We start from the raw sequence: 23,369 nt of genomic DNA, 5'->3' as shown, positions 1-23,369 counted from the left end.
TCTCGACAAACGTGACGCTACTCAATCTAATGGTTTAATTTCAATCGCTGTTTTTGATTTCCAAAAAGTCTTATCATGTCCACATGGCCAGGTCAGCGTATTTCATTATAAATAAACTGTTTTGTTTTAAATTCACAATTTTTGACATGGGGAGAAAAAAGGACGAAACAAAGGCTAAGAGAGGTGCAAATGAAGTAGGTCGTTGTTTGCTCGAATTCATAGAGCAAAATGTTATAGTAGGTGTTAACGAATTTCGGTTTTGGTCGGACAATTGCGGCGGGCAAAACAGAAACCGTTTTGTGTTCTTTCTTTATATCTACTGTGCCAAAAAAAATTACGTGCCTATAAAACATAGATTTCTTGAAAAGGCCACACGCAGAACGAAGGAGACAGCGGTATATATGCATGCCTCGATAGAACAAGAAGCTGAAAAAAAAGCTATTTACAATTTTGACGAATGGCGTCAGTTTATTCAATAGGCTAAATGTGGAGGAGATCCTTATAAAGTCCTAAACATGACATCAAATTATTTCTTTGACCTGAAAATATCAGAGCTTAATAAGTTATTGTATGAATAATATGAACATAGCGAAATTGAAAAACTATTTCGCTATACTCAAAAACACGGCGTAATGCCGTTTCTTCCTAACCAACTTTAGAGATAGCGTATAAAAAGCAAAATAAATTATCTAAAGACGAATATAAAGATTTCATTAGTTTAGTTGATGGGTGAATTATACCTTCCCAATACGAAGACTGCTTCTGATCGCAGCCTCATATGACAATTAATGACAGTATTAATTAAAGAGAATTATGTAATAATGATAACATTTTGAGCGGTAGTGAATATGAGTAATTTATTTTTATTATTTAATTTTTTAACTAGAGTACATTTAATTACATTATTTTTTTTTGTATTTTCTTGTTCTTATTGGTTCTTAAACATTGATCGAATGAAAACTTTAATATGTTGATGAATATGATCTATATATATATAAAAATGAATCCCTATTTCCCTTGGTCACGCCATCACGCGTGAACGGCTGGACTGATTTCACAAATTTTTTTTTTGTTGTGTTTGTTATTGTCTGAAGAAGGATCTTAGGAAAAAAAATTAAGGAAGTTGAGCGGAACGTAAGAAAATTTAGGAAACGTTTATTTCAGCGATTGACAGAATGCGCTCTGCAAATTCATAATTAAAACGGGATAACGTCTCTCGGATCATTTAGTATTATTATAGTTATTTAGTATAGTGTAATATTTTTTTCTATGTAGAGGTAATGATTGCGTTGTTGAAATTATATTAATACACTTAACTTGAGAAGTATGTGAAAACACGATTTAGCTATGGCCTATAATAGTTTAAGTATGCAAGCTTATGCACCAATAAAGTGGTTAATATTTTTATAATTTTATTATGTTTTACGTGACTATCAATAAGGAGTATAACTATTGTGTTATTATGTCAACGGACTTTTGAAAGTACCATAATAATTTGTCAAAGACTTCACTTGTTCTTTGTTTTTTTTTTTCAAAACGAGAAGTTATTTGAGTACCAATATATAAATATGAAGTTGTTTATTTTTTTATAAATTTGTATACTTTGAAAAACACCTTTTATTCGATAAATGCTTAACCTTTTGTCACATAAAACTGTAAAACTTTAGCTAAGCAATCAGTATCTACACAGAACAAAGTTACATGTTTCCATGTTACTATCGCTTCTCCCAGAAATAAGGCTACAGATGTTTATACGCCCTAGACACTTCCGTAAAAAATAGTTACTCATGCACATAGAACCTCCTAAAATCCAAAATACAGGTTTAAAATTTAATGTTTTGCTGAAAATCAATGCAAAATAATGTTTTACAAGTTTGGTAAAAGAATCAATTTCCTAGTACCAATAAGAAAAATATTATATCAAAAATTGTTGATGACAATCTTTAAATCGCTCTCCTGTAAAGTTGAGTTTTTGCAGAAGTAACTTTATTCTTCGGATAGGTCGATATGTAATATTAAAACCCTTATCATGAGATATTAAACATTATGTGCCAACTTCACAAGTTCTGAGTAAATGCTATTCGACACATAAATGTATTAGCCGACCAAACACAAAAGTATCATTCTAATTTATACTCCCAAATAAATGGTATTAAAATAAATACCATCTACAATAGTTGTTTAATAGGATAAGCTTCAAATAAAATTGACTTAAAACTTGTCAGGCCCTAATTCTCATAACAACCAGTTATTACACTATTATACTTTATAAATTGGAATTTCCCAGGCCAACACAGTTTTTTATTGCTTTGAATAATGAGACGAGTTTACCGTTCGCCTGATGGTAAGAGATACGACCGCCCATAAACAGTAGAAACACCATCCAACACCTTGAATTACAAAGCTGTTTGGTATTCCACTGCGCTCGCCATCCTGAAACATGAGATGTTAAGTCATATTATGTCCAGTAGTTACACTGACTACTATGTCACTTGGCGACTTGACAACAAAAATAGACTATCTAGAATAACTTTCGCATACGAAATATCTAACATGTATTGAAAATTTATGAAGAAGTTACTATTATGTGAGCAATAGTCTTAAAACAGACCGTAAAGGTAGAGATAAATATTCGATTACATTTGTTGGAAGGCAATTCGAGAGAAGTGGCCCAATCTGATGGATTTGGTACAGGCCATACGATATCTCCCGGGAGGCTACTCCAGTTACTTCAATTAAATGGCCACGTGACAACTTATCTAATGAACAACAAAATAAAAACCGATATTTGATTAACAGGATCTTATTTAGAATATTTGTATAATGTAGAAAATTGATCATTGAATATCGTGATGTAATTATGTGCTAAGCATATTATTTTTATCTTTTCAGTATTTGAAATATGTATCAGTAAAACTAACCTGCATAAAATGGGATAACAATTTGTACGTTTTATTTATTTGCAACAGTTTGCTAATGGTAGGATATATTTTATATCCGGCCGAATAGGGACCACCGTACACAGTGTTAAAACCCGCCATAGTGACCCAAGTAAGTGTCATGTTCTGGGATCAGCCTGTGTATATCTGGTTAGTGTTACAACAGGCTGGTATAATTGAGTCGACTGCAAAGGGGCAATCATACATCGTCAGTGAATATTCTATTGAACCCCGCTCCACTTACCATCAGGTGCAGTGGCGCAGTTTGAAGTGTCAGTATAAAAAAAAATAGTATCATTAATATTTATCAATTATCAGTTTTTAATTTCTAACTTTGTTAAACGCATCTTTGTGAATTTATCGTTCGCTTTAACGGTGAAGGAAAACATCGTGAGGAAACCTGCACATCTGAGAAGTTCTCTGTAGGAAATTCGAAAGTGTGTGAAGTCTACCAATCCGCACTAGGCCAGCGTGGTGGACTAAGGCCTAATCCCTCTCAGTAGTAGAGGAGGCCCGTGCTCAGCAGTGGGCAAGTATATAATACAGGGCTGATATTATTAAACGCATCAGTTCCTTACAAATATATTGATTTATTTTGTAATAGACTGAGAAGCCAACATCCATTCGGTCATTTTGTAGGTTACGAGGTAACAATAAACTCCGACATTAGGAGTTTACAATTCGCGGAATCCGAATTGAGGTGAAAGCCAGTACATATAATTAAATGTAACGTTTCGTTTATAGGTGTTCACGCGTGTCCTAACTTCTAGGACGTTGTGCCAAATACGACGCGTGCCCTTTACGATTTATGTGATGTTCGCTGCGACATCAGAATTTTCACCCGACGGCAATTCCACGCTCTTCAATTTAGGGAAGAGGTAGACCTATGCGATAAATAATGTTAGTATATGGAAATATTTATTTAGTAAGATGTTTCCAATTCAAGCATACACTTTGGTATTAAATTGATATTACATTCTCTTCAGCAAAATAGTATACAAGTACAAGTGTGTGGTATGTTTTATTGTTGTCATAATAAATAATGTTTTTGTTACAATAACGTTTATTAATTGTGCTATTAAACGCAGCAAGGGGTCAATTAAACGACAGTTGTTGTTGAGGGACACTCATTCATAACTTCGTATCGTATTTAGATACTTTTACCCACTATAATATTTTGATCTAAATTCTACCATATTACAGATTGTTCAAAGATTAGATGACAGATTGTTATTGGGCAGTCACAACGCTTACGATTGGCGGTTTGCTCGCCTTGTCTATGTGCTGTAAAATGATTAGGTGTGACCGTGACACTCTATATGAGTAAACTGTATTCTTCCTTACATTATAAAAATTGCTTTTGATCGAGGTCTGCAACGGATAGCAATTAAATCAATATATAAATAACAGGTTTTGAATTAATCCGTAGCCCGTTATGCCAACAGAATAATTTTATATTAGCGAACGAATTTTATATTCGATTCAGTAATCTAGGGATTAAATGAACAAACAAACACAAATTTTATAACATTACTGAAGATAAAAGGGGCCATTAATCAAAATTCAAATATCACCCTTGGAACTCCTTTTGGCACTGACTCACGAAAACGCAATCTTTCTCGTTTAGAGTCTAATAATTTTGGGCTCCCTAATCAGCCTGATTTACACTTTGTGCCGGGTTGCGGTTACCTTATCTCTCAATCAACTTGCCTCCTTAAATTTAACTCAGTTGAAACTCGTAAAAATGATTTATCAGCCCATAGCCAAAAGGGTTTTTAAGATATTTTTATTATAAGATAGCGACCTAAAAAAATAATGAAGCTCCGTCGTAAAGTCAAAAATTAATAACGGGTTTGGATCCCTGAAGAATAGATAGAGGTGCTTCAAATAATCCTTTTCTTACTACTACTGCTATCCCACAGGAGATGGGGTATTTTTTGTAACTTACAACAGTTTTCGAAGCTTTTGTTATTCAAATTATAAATTTATGGACAATGTTTTTTATTAAACAACTATCTTTTGCTCGCGGTTTCCCCCGCGTGAATGTGTTTTCCGGGATAAAAGTCCAGCTATATATTTTCCCGGGATAGTAGCCTACAGCCTTCCCAGGGTCTTAAACTATCTCCATACCAAATTTCGTTTTGTAATACCACATCGTATGTCACGTCCCCTTCCCGTGGGAACAGAATAAAAAGTATCTTATGTCCGTCTCCTTGTTCTAAGCTCCCTACCAATTTTCAGCCACATCGGTTCAGCCGTTCTTAAGTTATAAATAGTGTAACTAACACAACTTTCTTTTATATAACGTATTAAGCCGAGTGATATTATTATACTGTTCCATCGCTGGCCACTAATTCGTAGGAATTGGTAATCAGCCTTTTATTCGTTAATTATTATGCACGCTCGACATACAGATCTAGATCACCAGTTTGACAAACCCGTAAAAGTTTATAATAACATGAAACTATTTTTTAGAATTATAGTTAAGATAATTTATTATGTTCAATTATTTGTTTTATTATGTTCCATAAGTTCTAATATATAAATTTTGTAAGTGTTTTCAATACCTAACTAACTTATTCATCATCAACAACCACATAGGCCAATATAATTTCCAGACGGACCTGTTGAAAGCGGCTTGCATCCAACGTTCTCCTGCGACCTATACCATGTGGTCTGTCCACCTTGCATGCCGAAGTCCAAAGCTGCGTTTGCCAGTCAACTTACTACCAACAGTAAATAAATAATTGTGTGGATCAAAAAATAGCTTGAACTCTCATCTAGAAATGCTTATACAGATTAACGAGAGATACGTTTCATATACTTTTGCACGAGAGCAAAAAGTGTATCCAATATTGCACGAAGTAGAAACCTATTTGGTAATCGAGAAGACGCTCACAGCTGACTTCTCATGTAAATTCAATCTATAAATTCGATCATAGGAATATCAAAATATTCCCAAAGTAAAATATGAGAATTTTTTTCCATCTTTTGCAGTCTGAAAGCGAACATCAAAGTAACACGCATTCGATAGGGTTTGCAGAGTTTTCAAATATTAGTTACGTTCTTAAAATCGTGCAATATATAATTTAAAATATTGTCTTCGTCCTTTGTGCCTGCTAATCCATGCTGATAATTCCAATAAAATATTCTGAGAATAAAATATCAAAGTATAGAAATAAGTAGATCTCTGTCTACTTTTTAATAAGCTCTGTTCCGTGAATTGTCAGATTAGAATTAATGAATTAATATAATATTATTACAATATATTTTGCAAATAAGATATTCTTGATATTTTTTTCTTATCGAATTGTTATGATCCATGTAAGTCATATTCATGATAAATGAATTTGTAAACTAGAAATATGTTAAAAGGTGGCCAGCTATGTAGGACCAAACAACTGCGCGAGCGAGACCATTTCCTTTCATTGTTTAGCGACAATGCTATTAAGGCGGTGATCCTAGAATCGGTTTCCGCTATAGGCAATCGTATGAGTGTGAGTTGCGATAGGAATTTACACTCAATACGGGTATAGACTCGCTCTTGGAAGTGTCAATACTAAGTTTTAGTCGTGAGAACACCAGATACATATTTTCTCATGTACTATATTTATTATAATATGGAAGCGCAGGAGGGCCTTCATCTGAACTCATTATAACACTGATACACTGATTAACACGTTTTGTAGCGATTCATCGCAAACGTGGTGCGCTGGCCGTTCCGTACCAACAAAAATCAAGTAAAGATAGTCGGCCCCGCTACCGTCGACACGACGCTCCGCTAGAGTGACTGACGGTGTCACTCTTGACGTTGACTGTCATGAGAAGCACCGTCAAATATATATTTCAACTAAGAATCAGAGCTAGAATCGTTGGTAATTTGAATGTTTATATTAGTGTGCCCTACTGTATTACGCTATTCACAACTTCAATATTATAACATTTAATCAACTAACTTTAAAAGTTAGTAAAAGTCATGTACGGTAATATACAAACATTGTAATATTATAAAAGTAATACAAATGTGTTACCTACTCTCGGTAAACACAAAGAATACTCACGAGTTTCCTTCGCTTTGTTACACAAACTCGATTTGTTTATTAGACTTCTCTTTGTTCCGTATATGATAATTTACATGAAATATATCTGATAAAATTGTAGTGTTTGTGGAAAATTGCTTTTATTTATTTATTTTTTTTACGTAGATTTATATCCTTATGCTGATTCGTTAACATGATTATACGTGCTTTATAGGAAGTACCACAGTACGAGCGACTTTTTATAGAATAGGCTGGCAAACTAGCCAGTAGATTACCAAGAATCACTTAATGTTAGTGACCACAAACACGAATAATTCCAGAACAATTAGTGCTAAACTAACGTACCAAGAGATTCCTCAGTACTAGAGTGCTTAAATTGTTTGTCGGCTATTATATACTGTGGGTCTTAAAGTAACGAAATAGGGGTTACCACAATCTTTTTACTGGGCTCTACAATTTTAACATCACTAAGATTGATTCGGCTCTCATTTAGTCGTTTCATTGCTTATCCAAATTTTGAATAGCGCCAAGATAAAGTTCGTGATTAGGCTATCTATATGCATCTCCCATTGATGAGCCAAACTCTCATTCACAGCATCTGTATACCGTTGAATGCTAACACTTTCCTGAACCTTAACATGAATGGAACGTCATTCACGCTGTAATAATTACAAAACACGCGATGCTTAGCTTCAGCGACTAGTAATTATTATTTTTTTATTTTTACTCAAGTAAATTAATGTAACTCTTCAAAATTGAATGTAACCCGAGACGGGTTGAGTATTCTCAGTGGATACATAGTGTCATAAACAAAATAGTAAGTAGGGATCACAAACAAGAAATTGTTAACGTAAACGGTTATTTACTATTGATCAATATAACATCCATGCGGCGCGGGAGCATCGTACTCCGTAGGTATTTTCATACCACATAGATAGATTCATAAACTATGCTATTCAATAAAGTATTGTAGATATATTAACATGCTAAGCCCACTTTACCATGATGAATTCTCATTTTCTAATCCAAAGTAGTCTTTCAAATTTGTAATCTCAAAATAATTTTGTCTTTAACCAACTTTATATCTTTTGAATAAATAAATAGGTACGATTTGAGTTTAATTTTCTGCTGTTATATTCTTAGATATTAATTAACTGAAGCAATAAACTCTTGGTAACTTCGCATCCGCGCGAATGTTTTTGAATTTATTGAAGTGTGCTTATCTTTAATTAAAATACTATTTATTAGCATACATACAAATGTACATTTAAACAACTTGACGTCTATCATTGAAGCACTACGAAGAGATACAACTGGTATATCCAGGTTTTTTACGACGCTGGTTGCATACTAATAAGCAAGTAAGTAGCTCGCATGGTTGAGGAAATAGCACATGGAACATAACTTAATTTACATAGTTGCAGTTTGCACAAAAATATGACAAACATTTCAGCTATGCGAGGTGAACTATCTGAGCATGGTTTCGGTCTGCAAGCCGCATCAACATCCGAGGCTGACGAACGTTCCGTCAAGTAGCGTAATGATAGGATGACATGACACGAAGCCAGGCTTTAGGCGCCCTAGAATTTCGTGAAATTTATTAAGATTTTTTGTGTACTGAAATCTAAAAAAGTGTCAACTGAAAAAAATCCATATAGTTAAAGAGTTCCATTCAAAGGCCCATTTGATAAATTTGCTACGGACCTCACATGGTGTAGATACTCTACTGTGTTACCAAACAATGCATTGTAACTCCAAGATTTAGCGCTGTTTAGTCTTAGAGGCTGCTCGTCTCATCATTCAGATGCATAAAACAAACACGGATCTAAATCAGAACACCATTAGGCAGATAAACAAACAGATCAGCGAAATGGAACGCAATTAAACTAGCTCCCAATTTAGATTAATCAAACGACTAGTAGCTAAACGTATTAACATGTGGAGACATTTGCACGTTGTTGGTTGCAATGAAGGTTTCAAATTAGGGTTTAATATAATTGCCGGAGATTAGAAGATAAATGCACACGATCATTAGCAGAGAAGACGCTCTTAAAACGCAACCAAAACGCGCGTTTATTTGTACTGGTATCAATACTATTACAAACAAAATGCTTATTTAAAGGAAATCGCGATGATTGCGTATATCAGAAAGTGTTTTATTAGATAGATTACTTGTTACGCATAATTCGTAAATTCCATGTTCCTTGCCTTACATTTATACAATGTAGAACCATTTACAGAGGTAGTTAGTTTTGTCTGCATAAAGAACTCAATCTTAGTTACCACTCTTCCCTACTGTACCCTTGCCTTCTAGAAAAACAGCATCAAGCAGCTTTGTAGATAGTAATGCTGTTTTATCACGACTGGAAGAATTAACTATGTTTGGTTTCAGAGAACATAGGATTTGCTACTTGCTTTGCTATCAGGTGACCCAATTTCTCGCTCGAACCTCCCCTATCTCCTTCATAATTGTATGTCTATTCGAGACTGGAAATTACATGGTTTACCAAATCCTGATTACTTTCGCATAAATGTATGAAGTCGGAGTCAAAATAAATCTTGGATGTTAGCGAGTCACGCAATTATAACATAACCTAATACCGGCAAATATTCAAGCAAATGTTGACATTTAAATAAATATGTTTTACGGTGGCCTTCAGGGATCTATTAAGAGACACACGATCCACGTGTACTTACGGTTCATCGACCCTTTATGATAAATGCATGAGAGAAGAAACGGGAGGCCAAAAATATATATTTTCTACGTCTATAACACGCTTTATAAATGTTGGCGAAGCAGTCATTTTCGGTAGCTGATTTTTAACAGTAGAGATTGACTGCGGCTTATTTACGTAAAAAAGCTCATAAGTATTAACAACCCATATAATATAAGTCATGATGTTTCTAGAAGGGATCTAATACTAAATTTTACGTGAGGTTAGTGCTCCTTTGCGTACATTTTACCTAAATTTATTTTTATCTTCACAAAATCTATTCTATTGTAGGCGATAAAGGTGAGATATTTGCTATACATATTCATATGTGTACATAATACTCCCAGGACCTAAAAATATCACATTATGTAAACCGTATAAAGGTCCCATTTCTAAATATAGGACTTAATAAACAGCGAATTTTAAAGTAACTTGAGAGTTCCACGAAGGGCTACGGGCGTGGTAGGGTGTTCGCGTTATGATTATTTTTATGCGATATTCGTGTACCTCTCGCGCGTATTAGTCTAGACTACTTTAACGCACTCGAGCCTTAATATTACTCTCGTAATTTTTATTCTGGCACAATAAAGTGACAATTAATCTAGTGCAAGTACAATAAAGTCAAAATTAAAGAATGATCTCGATGAATGACGCTTGCGAATTTTGAGACATAGTACGCAATGTAACTGCGAAATAATATCTAAAATCTGTGGACATCGAATTGCAAGGGCTCTGTTGCGCAAAACTACATAACCACAAAACCCTGGGTCATAGTATAACTACTGTTTACGGTGCGGCGTTTTTTTATAGTATTCACCAGGGCATCGAACTGCACGCTCGCCAACCATCCATCCATCCAAACATTTATAATATTATAGACCTCACGGAACACGACTGTTGTTTGAACACTTATCTCCGCAACTATTGTAACAATTTCAAAATTTATTTTACTAATAAGATCCTTCGTTATCTCTTAATATATCTGTTGGCTATTTTAACTTGGAACCATCTTTTACATAGGTAAAGCCACGACGACATGATTAAAAAAACGATAAAAAGGAAATTAAAAACATTAAAAAACAAAACCACAAAGTCACACGGTTTAAAACAGTATAATTAAACTCTCGTTTCTATTCCAGTATACACGTGCAAATTTGCTTTGCAGAGGACAATAACCTATTCAAGTGACATTTTAAAGCCATTGTTTCTCGGGGCTTCACGCGAGACGTGTTATTGGGGCCCTTGTTTTGATTGTGATTTATTTGTTGAGGGACTGTAGCTGTACTTAAGGGTTGGTAATAGCTAGATTAAGATACTGTTGCTTAGTTTGACAGACTGCTGATCTATTTGATTTTGCCTTATGAATTAGTTATATATTTATGTATTTCATTGTTTTTCCAGTGACTGTATATGAAAAATAAATAAATTATTATAATTATTATTGTTATAGATTGGAGGAATCATTATTACATGCTACATATGTAGATTAGTATCTCTTAAAGAGTAGGGAGGGACCTGTTAACCCAAATTATCTTTAAAACTATAAAATCGATTGTTAGTAAATACATTGGCTACACACAAACTTTAATTTTCTCCCAACATATTTCAATGACGTATACAAATTGTGTTATATAATAAATCAATCTTTTTATATAAATAAATCAATTTATTTATTTTTTTGTTACAGATCCCGCACGAGAGGCTCAGCAAACAATAGTTTAAACACAATGTAAGTACCCGATGACGTGCGTATTGCAGGGCAAGGTCGCCCGATCCACAATAACTCATTCGATTTCCGCGCAAGCATTACAAAGAATAATCGTCTACAATCCATCATTCCTTTTTGCATGATGGTGGGCTACGTAGAACATTGATTCCGAAAATTTATATTTGCTTCTGTTATCGGTAGGCCGATTTAGAATTATTTTTAGACTTCGCTCAAATTGATTCTAGAAAGCAATAATAGGTTGGTTTAAAGTTTAAATATATTTAGAGTAATCTTTTAGTGATTGTTGCGATTTTAGTCTAAATGTATGTTGTATTTGAGCTCAATTATGCATATTCACCTATCTCGGTTATTATATGAAATAGAAAAAACTAGTCAGCATAAGTCACGTTTCTGATACATTCTCAACTCTCTCTCTCTCGATTACGTTGTAAGATAAATTTCACAAGTTCCGTTAACATATGTCGTTCAACAAATTAAACTATAAATATAATGCTTAGTATGTACATAAGTATATATCTGCTTTAATACGATAAGGTCATATCAGGTTAGGTGTTCATAAAATGTAGGGTCGATCTTAAATCAAGGCCTATAATCAAAAGAATCGATACAGTTTTGAAGATCGTAAAAATTATATAAGGAATCGAAGTTTATGGCTACGGGTAGCTTAGATTTACAAAATAAATTCTTCCTGATACAGAATTTGGAACTTCTGTGTTACTTGATACAAATTATGCAGCAGTTGATATCAGTATGTGACTTTACGAGATAAAACAATAAGTTGATTTAGCGTGGCACAAAAAATATATCAGATTCTTGCCCATCAGCATATCATACTTAATATACTTAATCTACCCTGTTAAAGAGCTCTTAACCTTTCGAAGAACCATTATATAGAAGTTTGTGAGTTTGTATGTGGCAAATAAACTTAAGACCTATTGAAATACTGAAAATACTCGTAATAAAATATATCGAAGTCATTTCTGACTATAAACTTTTAATTCTCTCATGAACTTATTTCGGGACGAAGCCACGACTGATACTAGTGCGTTGTAATTGGAAAATATAACGCTAATTAACGTAATGAGCTCTGATTCAATATTATCGATGAAATTGATATAATTATTATGTCATTAATACGCAATCTCGTCTGTAGGTTGTAGGTAAAAGCTAAAGCTAAAAAGCCGCCGATATAATCTGTGTTCACATGCCTATTTTATCATAGTAGAGGTATAGTTTGTATGGAAAAAAAAACTAATAAAGCCTTGCATGCCACATGACCCGTATTATACACAGACGGAGTCGCTGTAATACCAATATTGGACGCAAAATCGACACAAATAGACACTGTATTATAATATGTAGTTATTTTATTATATTATTACTTATTTTGTGCTATATGTGTTATATGTCTTATTATTTTAGTACATCGAATTTCCAAACCCTTTTATTACTCGATACTGACCGCCCGCTCGTTTCGTTCTTATTTATTTAAATCCATCCAAAGGTGGGCTGGAAGAAATCAGCGATTGCGACAAGATCACCATTTGTACTTCCTGTTTGTTCCTCGTCTCTATTGTATACTTACTTTCCTATACGATTTTATGTATAATAAAGAGTCAAAAAATAAATAAAACCAATATTTGTTCTGTAATTTCGTCCCAAATAAAAAACGCCGCGGCAATTGACTAGTCTGACGATAAACAGATAAAACTCCAAACGAAAACACGTGGCCGAAACCTGATACGCCGCCCTCCCATTAGAGATACGAGCACAGCAATGTCAGTCTCAGCAAGTACACTAAACATTAAACACAACATTGTTTTTGTTCGCAGGTAAATTCGTCTTGTGCAGCTACTTCTCCGTTCGTCATGGAGCTCGAAGACGTCGAGATGTATGGCCACGGCAACTTTAGCTACGATGACAACGGCACCTACAATGGCACCCTTGAGAACTGCCCCAACATTAACCTGCCTATCGTCTACGTGGTCACTCAAGTCCTGTACGCGTTGGTCTGCGTGGTCGGCCTCCTCGGCAACACGCTGGTTATCTATGTGGTGCTGCGCTACTCCAAGATGCAGACCGTTACCAACATGTACATCGTGAACCTGGCCATCGCAGACGAATGCTTCCTGATCGGCATCCCGTTCCTCATAGTGACGATGTCGCTCCGTTCGTGGCCATTCGGACGGTTCATGTGCAAAGCCTACATGATATCTACAGGCATCAACCAGTTCACGAGCAGCATATTCCTTTGCATCATGAGCGCTGACAGATACATCGCTGTGTGCCATCCAATAGCCGCGCCACGTCTTCGAACTCCTTTTGTATCTCGTATCGTCTCCGCCGCCGCCTGGACCGCCTCCGCTCTGGTGATGACCCCAATATTTATGTACACGACGCTGATACCGACCGACAATGGTCTGTCCTGCAACATCGTGTGGCCTAAACGAGACTTCAACAAGGGCCAGACCTCGTTCACCTTGTACTCCTTTGCACTGGGTTTCGCCGCACCACTGACGCTTATTTTCGTCTTTTACTGTTTAGTCATACGGAAACTAAAGACTGTGGGACCAAAGAACAAGTCCAAAGAGAAGAAACGTTCACACAGAAAAGTCACGAAGCTGGTGCTAACTGTGATAGCTGTGTATGTGTTGTGTTGGCTGCCATACTGGGCGTTCCAAGTGGCGCTGATATACTCACCACCCACGGAGTGCGCGAGCAGAATCACCATTACGGTGTTCCTCGTTGCCGCCTGCTTTAGTTACAGCAATTCCGCTATGAATCCGATTCTGTACGCTTTCTTGTCAGATAATTTCAAGAAGAGTTTTCTAAAAGCGTGCACATGCGCAGCTGGGAAAGATGTGAACGCCACGTTGCACGTGGAGAACAGCGTGATACCGAGGAAACGGGGCGGAGGAGCTGCGCGTGCGCAAGCCAGAGCGATTGAGTCGCGAGGCGGGCTGTCGGTGGCAGTGGGTGGATCGCGGTCGGAGGCCTCGACGGCGCTGACGTCGCGGTCCGTAGCGGCAAGCGAGGTGCTGCCACTGGAGGCGCGGCCGCCGACCCTGGCGCCCCTGATAGCACCCAACGGCCTCTCGCACTCACGGCTCTGAGTGCGGGCCTCGCGCCGCCGTCGCGAGCCTTCGTGCGCTGCCCTGGAGGAGGACACGCTTATCGTGTCTATAGACTAAGTGATGGACAGTGAACCGTCGCCGCGGCAGATCGAAAGGTGCGAGCCCTGCCTTTCGAACTACTGCCGCCTGCGACACTTTTGTACCGACCGTGTTAAGTGTGTGTGACGGTGAAATGCGTCCTGGTGTTACGTAATAAGGTTAAATTTTGTACAAATTAGCGCGAGTCGACTCGGTATAGGGTTGTAACGATGAATTTACTAAGGTGTAAAGTGTTTTATCGCTTAGCGAACGTAAGGATCAAAGTTTGTATACCACTATGTTTAGTTAGGTTTGTATGGAAGTATGTACATATCGTGTAAATATTCACATTGTCATGTCAAGTGTAATAAAGTTATGTTCGTCAATTGGGTTGTTTTATTTAGTGGTACCCTTGAGACCGGCCGGTCTGTAGGCCGCTTCAGCACTTAATTACGATTATGGTTTATTCTCTCATGACAATTTCATATCCAAACAGCTTTTTGGAACATGTTGATAATCAATGACACCAGACGTCATAACTATTGCTAAATTATTATAATCCAACATCAAGGTTATTACACACTATATTAGCATCCATTCATTAAACGTATCAAGAAAATAAAGTAATTAAAGACATGCTCGCATTATTTAATCTTATAACTGACAATAAATTTGGTATACGCTTCCACTGACAATGAAAAAGAAAACACACGAATGACGATAATACCATTTCTAAACACAATTCCAAACATTGTAATAAACTCAGCATTTACTGTGAAGCGTCTTGCTGCTTCCGACATTATACAAGCACTTGTTCAATATTCTATTAAAATGTCTGTACACAGAATACTGGAATATTAAAATCGCATTTCACAGGAAATGGGCCATAAATAACAAGATCCACGGGTTCTCATCGCGAACATAAATCAACGAGAAAGCACTCGTCTAAAAATACTGAGCTATTTCCTGGCTCTTCGAAACTGATCGAGACGTTTAATAAAATAGTATACCTACTACTACTGCGCATTATACTCCACGACATCGAACGGTATATTGGAGATGTGTTGCAGGAAAACATAACTATATCTTGGCAATTATTAAGACACTTTTTATGGGAATATTTTGGTAAATAGGCATAAAGTTTTTTATAGAACATAATCACTTAATTTTTGATACAGTTAATAGCAACTTATTATTTTAAATAATGGTGTAGTCGAACGGGTTTCTTGTCTGGTGGTAAGCTTGAGATCTGCTCTCAAGTAACAGTGAAAAAACTTTGAATTTTCAATATACTTCCTTATCATCTTAAATATTTATATGAAGCCGATCAAAACTACAGTTCTGCAGAGTTCAGCGAGTGTATACAAACGCAGTAACTTCTGGAACGTGATTAGATGTAATCGGTAAAACAGCCACTACACTTTTTAATCCGCAAAATCACACAATCTGTTTACATTTGGAGTGCCGAATGCGTTGTACCTAACAAAAACAGTAACAGCAAAAGGTAAGCAAACAAATGATAAAACAACTGATGTATCTACCCATAACTCGAGCATACTGTGAAAAAAAAAATTATCATTAATGGTTTTGGACAGATGAATTAGAAAAAGGAGAATTTACTATACCTTAGATACTCTCACTAAAAATACGAAACAGAACAGTAATGCTGCCAATGCACATCGGTTCTACTGAAACGTGGTGCCAATTCAGTACAAGTACTTAATTCTGCTGATCGCTCACTATGGGCCTTATCAGAAGGCTGAAAGTCCCACGAGATGGACCGACGATCTGGTGAGGGTTGCCGAAGTCCGATGGATGAGGGCGACCCAAAACCGGTCCTTGTGGTGCTCAATGGAGGAGGCCTATGTCCAACAGTGGACGATTCTCGGCTGAAATGATGATGACTTAATTCTGCAAACAAAACTATCGGCACTACCAACGCATGTACCACCAAGGTCGTTCCCAAAATAGGTCCTACTTTCAAGATTTTCTCTGAAAGATGACACTCGAGACGCTAATAAACTTTCTAAAGGAACTCGTTTTCTAAGGCTATTGTTAATTCCGTCTATTTAAACTCCTATTGCTTCACTGATTACGCTACCTTTTATGTGTCCTTGGTTAATGTCTTTGTTCAAATATAGGTGACATTTTTATTGTTTCTTACTTGCGTTAACTGGTTTTTATAATTTAAAGCGCCTCGAGATACAAGCTATATTTAGCTTAAGTTCGTTGAATTTAATATCTAAAATATTTCTACCCTTGCTAATAAATGTTAATTGGTTTCTTACTCCTGTTTTTTATGGACCTCAAAGTCGAAACCAGCGGTTAGTCTGATATACTCTCTGACTCATAAACTATTGCAAGACCCAAGAGTTAAAATACAATGGCCTTCTATTTGAATATAAAATACTGCTTTGGACGACATCTAGCTCTTCATCCCGTTACATGATTATGGTTTTATCCTGGTATGTCGACGCACTTATGGTACTATACGGTAAGTACAGCGTGGTCTAAATAAATTGAGAGTCAATCATTTTTATAGCCTCATGAAATTTCAATACCAAAACTTATGACCACAAATCAACTATATAAACCTGCAGTACCTACAGAAAGATCTCTAAATCATTAATCCTGCGATGGCCTAATATTTAACTACCTTAGTTTATTACTTAAAACCCTCGTAAACCGAACCAAAGTTTCACATTAATTTGGTTACTAATTTTATAGTCATACTTCAAAGGTCAAGTAGTAAAAGTGTTAAATTAGGCACCTTTTATGACATTCTTGAAAGTGACACGCAGTAGTTTCCCCGGTGGTGGACACCTCGTAAAAATGTCCCGGATGTGTTTTATAGAAACTTCTCGAACGTTCCCCCGGTTTTACGATGGCTGAATTGGGGGAAAGTTTTTATCGTCGCATTTTATGTGCCAAATATTTATTGTATTTCTATTATGTACTATTTATAAATGCCGCGTGGGAGGCGAGTTTGACATTCTGCTTTCAATAAAGCTTTGTAGACAGCCATGCGGGAACCGGGTGGGGAGCAGACGGTCGCGCGAACTAAAATTATCCCATGACATTATGAACATTTTGCTCCCTATGCATAGAGCCACTCACATAGGAGTAATGTTAGATCAAGGATATAAAAGTTAATTACTTATAATTTCAACCCTGCATTATATACTGCCCCACTGTTGGGCGCGGGCCGTCTCTACTACTGAGAGGGACTAGACCTTAGTCCACCACGCTGGCCTAGTGTGGGTTGGTAGACTTCACAGACCTTTTAAATTCCTATAGAGAACTTTTTTTTCACCGTTTTCCTTCACCGTTAAAGCAAGCGATAATTCACTAAGAATACACGCATAATTTTAGAAAAGTCAGAGGTGTGTGTCCTTGGGATTTGAACCTGCGGACATTCGTCTCGGCAGTCCGTTCCACGACCAAGTAGGCTATCGCCGCTTTTTACCTACCAAATCTTCAAGACATTGACGTGAACTTCATTTCATCAGAATTCTATAAAGCACTCATACAGGTCACACACATTATTATGAAAGACCAAGTTAAATTAGAGTTTACACAATATAACAAGAGAAGCGGACAATTTGTTGCAGCACTTTGCAAGTTCTGTAGCATATTTATGAGCAGACGTGGTCCTGTCAGACAAGCAACTGGGGCGGAGCAACTTGCTCTACTTATGATTAAGTTGTAGAAAAAAATAAAACCAGACGCACTAAAGGAATAATAAAACTCAGTTATGTAGCAGCGATAAAATATTGAGATCGTTCCGAGCCTAGCGTGATGGAAATATGGAATGCCTTTGGTACACAGAGTGATGTTGCTGTCAATAGTCTACAGAATTGTAAGTGTTGTGGTCTTGTGGACTGCCTCGGTGGCGTAGTTCTTTGCGTGCGCAGTACGACCACCGCTTTGAGGTCCTGGATTGTATAAAGTATATTGGGTTTTTCTATTCAGTATCAGCCCGGAGTTTGTAATTTGTGCCCAATATGGCGATAGGCTCGTTTCTCGTTACGTCATGGGATGTTGATCGAAGCATGGGATGGATCATGAAACTCGTTTGATAGAAAATGTGGTGCCTTGATTGCATCATCTGCCTACCCCTTCAGGCTTAAGACATAATGTGTGTGTTTGTGTGTGTTCTTAAAGTACTATATTTAGCAAACTGTAAATTGGTATGATAATGTTAGTGTAACGGAAGAAGTTTAACCGCGGTGCGGGAATTGACCTTACATCCACTAATTAGTAGGCGAACTCTCCGTTTCCTTGGAGTAAATGGTGTTCTAAAAACACTCTTTACCCCGATTAAGCATCACAATAGATTTCTCAAACAAAACCTAATCCCAATTTTTTGCGAGACTGATCATATTATATATGGCTAACATTTGGTCCAACAGCCTGTACTTTGTCGGGATGACATGTAAAAACAGGTCATCAATCATCCAGACTGGTGACATGACGATGAATACGCGAAAACCTTCCAAATAAAAGTGGAAATTAAGCTCAGAATTCCGTAATTACAGAGACAAAGGTTTTTTACAGCTTCAAAACAACATGTAGGTCACAAAGCTTTTTGTTCTCTATAATCGAATAATGGGACGAGTATATCGCTCGCCTGATGGTAAGTGCCGTAACAGCAACAACACCGATCAAATATTTCAATTACAAAACTCTGCATGATCAACCGCAAATTAAACATACAGCAAGTAAAGAAAAAACAAAAATGACATTCAATTTTTTTTAGACGTAGACTATCGGTCAAAGCAACGTATTATATTTCAGCCAAAATAGCCTGCAACGTGGCTTTCCCACTTACAAACCCGTGTCATCTCGCTAGACACTTAACTGCACTCAATTTAGGCAAAACTTGAACGCAGACTTAGTTAGTGGCTGACGGGAGTACACGCCAAGTGATATAACTTTAAATTGTTTCGAGTTTAAACTTTGATTTTAAGTTTATATTGAAAACAATACCAGTTTACGCAGCGCTGTTACGATGAGTTTATATACTGTTCTTTTAAAAGTTTTGATGATAAGTCTAAGGTTTTAGTTGTTTAACAACATCTAATTATTAGTTGCGTAGGCTTGTGAGTGATAGGTTTGATGCCTCGGCTTGAGAATATCAAGCTCTGTCGTATGACGATTTGAATGTTTGTAGTCAACATTTGATGTGTTAAATTAAAGAGAGCAGTGACCTTTTCTATAGATCCTAGACTAAAATTCTTAAACCTGACAGACAAGCCCAGCTTAAACCGTTGGCTCTTGAAGCCAGAAATTTTGCACATAAATTCCTTACTTAGCAGATTTTTGTACATTCATTCGGTAAGAAGGTTTAGACGTCTCGTAGAAAATAAACTGAAAATAAGACTGCCTCGGTGGCGCAGTTGTACTACATGCGCGCTACGGCAGCGCTCTGAGGTCCTGGGTTCGAATCCCAGGTCGGGCAAAATGATATTTGGGTTTATCTACTCAGTATCAGCCTGGAGTCTGGAATTTGTGCCTAATATGGCGATAGACTCGCCCCCTATCGCATCCTGGGGCGGAACAGACTCGGCGAAAAGTAGGTGCCCTGGTTGCACCTCTGCATACTCCTTCGGGGATAAATGCGCGATGGTGTGTGTGTGTGTGTATAGAAAATAAATGAAAAGGCAATAAACAAACGAAGGTATTTAGACGATAACTAATTTTCATACGATTTACAATCGTTAATAAATTATATCCGAATAATATTTATTGAAAGCTGTCTGCCCTATCTCGTTCCCTTATTTAAAAATCATGTTTTATGAGAGACATCTGCATCCCGAACATCCCACTTTCTATTCCAGACTTTTGTACGAGCTCATCTAAGCCTTTCAGCACAAAGATTTACTGTTACACAAAGAACCTCGTAACTTTCCTTTTCAATAGAAGCAGTTCCAAATTGGCAACACAATATATGGCGACAGTCGATACCCAAATCAGCATTTCACGAAAAAGGTCAATCTACTTGATACATCACAAAACGGTACATGGATTACACGCGCCGGCACCAGATTACAACCAACGTACCGTACGTATGCCGGACCTTTGCATATCAATGATCATATTTGCACACAAATGTACGTGCATGGCCTGTCTCCAGACGTCTCATCAAAAATTTCATATCTGACTTGAATTTCGATATTGTAATAAAGTCGTATCTGAAAAATAGCTTTCAGATGGTTTTAAAGAACTGTTAGTTTATTTTTTTTATTAAATTTTAAGTAAATTGAAATTTACATAAAGATATAGATCTGTCACACACATCATTCAGCTGAAGAAAGCTTTGACACATCTCATTTGTAGTGGAGGCTGTGATTCTTACGTCTTGTGTAGTGTAAAGACGTCTTGACCTTGTTGCTTACGCAGCATAATACAACTTAAAAAGATTTGAAAATTTTCTAAAAGCCTACTTACTTCGTTTTTATTTACAAATGTTAAGCAAATCGTTTCATTAATATTATTTACGTTAAAGGCCGTAATACATAAAGATCGTTGCTTTACCCGATGCTGCTTTCAACGAATTGGAAATCCAGGCCGTTTGTCAAAAAAATTAAGAAAGCATGAATAAAAAATCCTGGAAGGAAATCCGAGGTCTCTGTCCTCTGTAAATTAGGCCGTCATTCATCAAACTAGGTACTTATACTAGACTTTATAGGACGTTAAAAACTGGAATAAAGGGACTGAAGACAAAGAGGGCTCGGAAACCGAGTGAACGCAAACCTAATATAAAAAGCCCTTCCTGAATAATTGCTGCGTTACTGAAACAATATATTTTAAGCAAAAAATATTAAGCCTGTTGCCATTTTTTGTGTTCTAAAGACTTAATCTTGCTAATGTTATAAATGCTTGGTGAAAATTTTCGTTAAAAATAGGGGCAGAAACCGCCGAACAGATTTGACTTAAAACTGACACACGAACCAATTCGGGGCTATTCTATACTGTTAGAAGGATAACGAACTAATTAGAACTACAACGGGCTAATGTCCTTTAGGTTGTTTAAACTAGTTTTCGTTCGATGACATAGGCGGATCCACTCCAATCCTGAACAAATTGTGAGCACTTGTATCGGTTCATGGGTCTAGTTGCATCGTATCAGGGCTGTAGGAGCCTGTACGAGGTTATGATTTTGATTTACTCTCTGATTAGGATAAGGATTGGATTCTGTAGCTGAAAATAATATTAGGGGAAAGTTGGGGCACTAATAGCGCCTCCACTTTACCGTTAGGGGTTGAAAGGCGTGAGTGTTTACAATTCGCGAGTATTTTTATAAGTAGGATCAATAATACTACAATTTAAATTCCACACACCATAAAACGTATAAAATGATCATGTTGTATATCTAAAAGTATGAAACATGCACAGCCGCCGTATTACCTCGATTATTTCATTCCTCATTTAGAAACATAACTTTACTTTCGTTATAAACAATTTCTAGAACACCAGTAAAATCAATCAAAACATATCAAAATGCTCGCATACATTTTTGAGATTCAACGTAGAATCAAACTAATGAAGCATGAACTTTTGAGCATGTTCGCAAGAAAGACACATTAATCATTGTATAGGGAAGAAGACGCATACTTTATCGTGTAACAAAGGGGAGTTGTTGAAGCCTGGACATTGATGTATACATAGATATTCGGTAATGATAAATCGGCTCTCTTTCGCCATGTATCAATATGAGAGAATACTTGAAATATTTTGTACCCACAGATAACTTCTTGAGCAAGGGTAGATAAAATAGGATTCTCGTATGCAAGAAATGTTTCTTATATTCGGCCACAAAAATGCTTGAATGTATTGAAAACAAATCACTGAAACACATTCCGTTTAATTGAAACCTTTTCTTTATCCAAAGTAAAGAAAACAAGATTTTTTGAGTTTATTCTTTATTCAGTGGAGAAATAATTTTGATAAACGTAAGTATTTATTTGTTTAACAGTACTACCGCATATTCTACACATTTGTGACTTCATGTATCAGTGCGCGTGAAAGTTCAATGGACTGTAGGCCACTAGTTGCATTTCTGTTCACCCCGCAGGGATACTAACGTGAGCTTGTATGTATGGTAATCAGCGCTCGATACGAATCTATCTCGTTGATCTATTGCAAGTCAGCGTATTGTGCGTATAAACGCGTGTTAATCAGAGAGTTGCGAAGATTCAAGTCGCTGCAATACAATGTGAATTGTGATTTATTGTTCACACGAACTTAGAACATTTCATTACTTTCCGTTAGTCACATGTAGAATATTGATAAATATTAAAGAAATTTACCAGAATCGAGCAAAATGGCAATACATATTCTTTGCCTATTCGTATGCGATAGAGGTGTGATACTATTTATAGTATATATACGTACTTACAATAGTTATTTATTGATCTATTGGTAATGTAGTTGATTGTAAATTGCGAAGTTTGAGATTCAAAACTAATTCCTAGTTAGGGCAAATAAAATTTGTGTTTTACGATTCCAAAAAACACACTTAGTTGTCTGAAATTGCAGTTTATTTCCAGGTAAACTATGACATCCAAGTATGATGCCCTAGTCGCGATTTTACCTACCCCATAATGTCGAATACGTGTGTTAATATGTCAAAATTTAGCATTTTGTTCCCGCAACTCGCTCTGATAACATCGCTGGCTCCTACACATTTTGCTGCTTTTCCTAATATTTAGTATTATTATAATTCTTTCATATCAAAAGATCCAGTTTTACGAAGTTATACATAATGTTTACCTAAACTATCAGAATTTCTG

General features: G+C 36.4%; 1 protein-coding gene across 1 annotated transcript in view; it reads left to right on the top strand.

Annotated features, from left to right (window-relative positions):
- The window catches only part of LOC115450076 (somatostatin receptor type 2), a 144,841-nt gene extending 129,881 nt beyond the window's left edge, over positions 1 to 14,960 (top strand). The window contains exons 4-5 of the mRNA XM_030178050.2: positions 11,381 to 11,422; positions 13,255 to 14,960. Coding sequence (XP_030033910.1) covers positions 13,291 to 14,535 — 1,245 coding nt within the window. The 5' untranslated portion in view covers positions 11,381 to 11,422; positions 13,255 to 13,290 and the 3' untranslated portion in view covers positions 14,536 to 14,960. The remainder of the gene's footprint in view (positions 1 to 11,380; positions 11,423 to 13,254) is intronic.
- Positions 14,961 to 23,369: the final 8,409 nt, after the last annotated feature.

Source organism: Manduca sexta, chromosome 17 (assembly GCF_014839805.1).
Source record: "Manduca sexta isolate Smith_Timp_Sample1 chromosome 17, JHU_Msex_v1.0, whole genome shotgun sequence".
NCBI lineage: Eukaryota > Metazoa > Arthropoda > Insecta > Lepidoptera > Sphingidae > Manduca > Manduca sexta.
The sequence above is the reverse complement of the archived record's forward strand: the minus strand, read 5'-3'. Positions and strand labels throughout refer to the sequence as shown.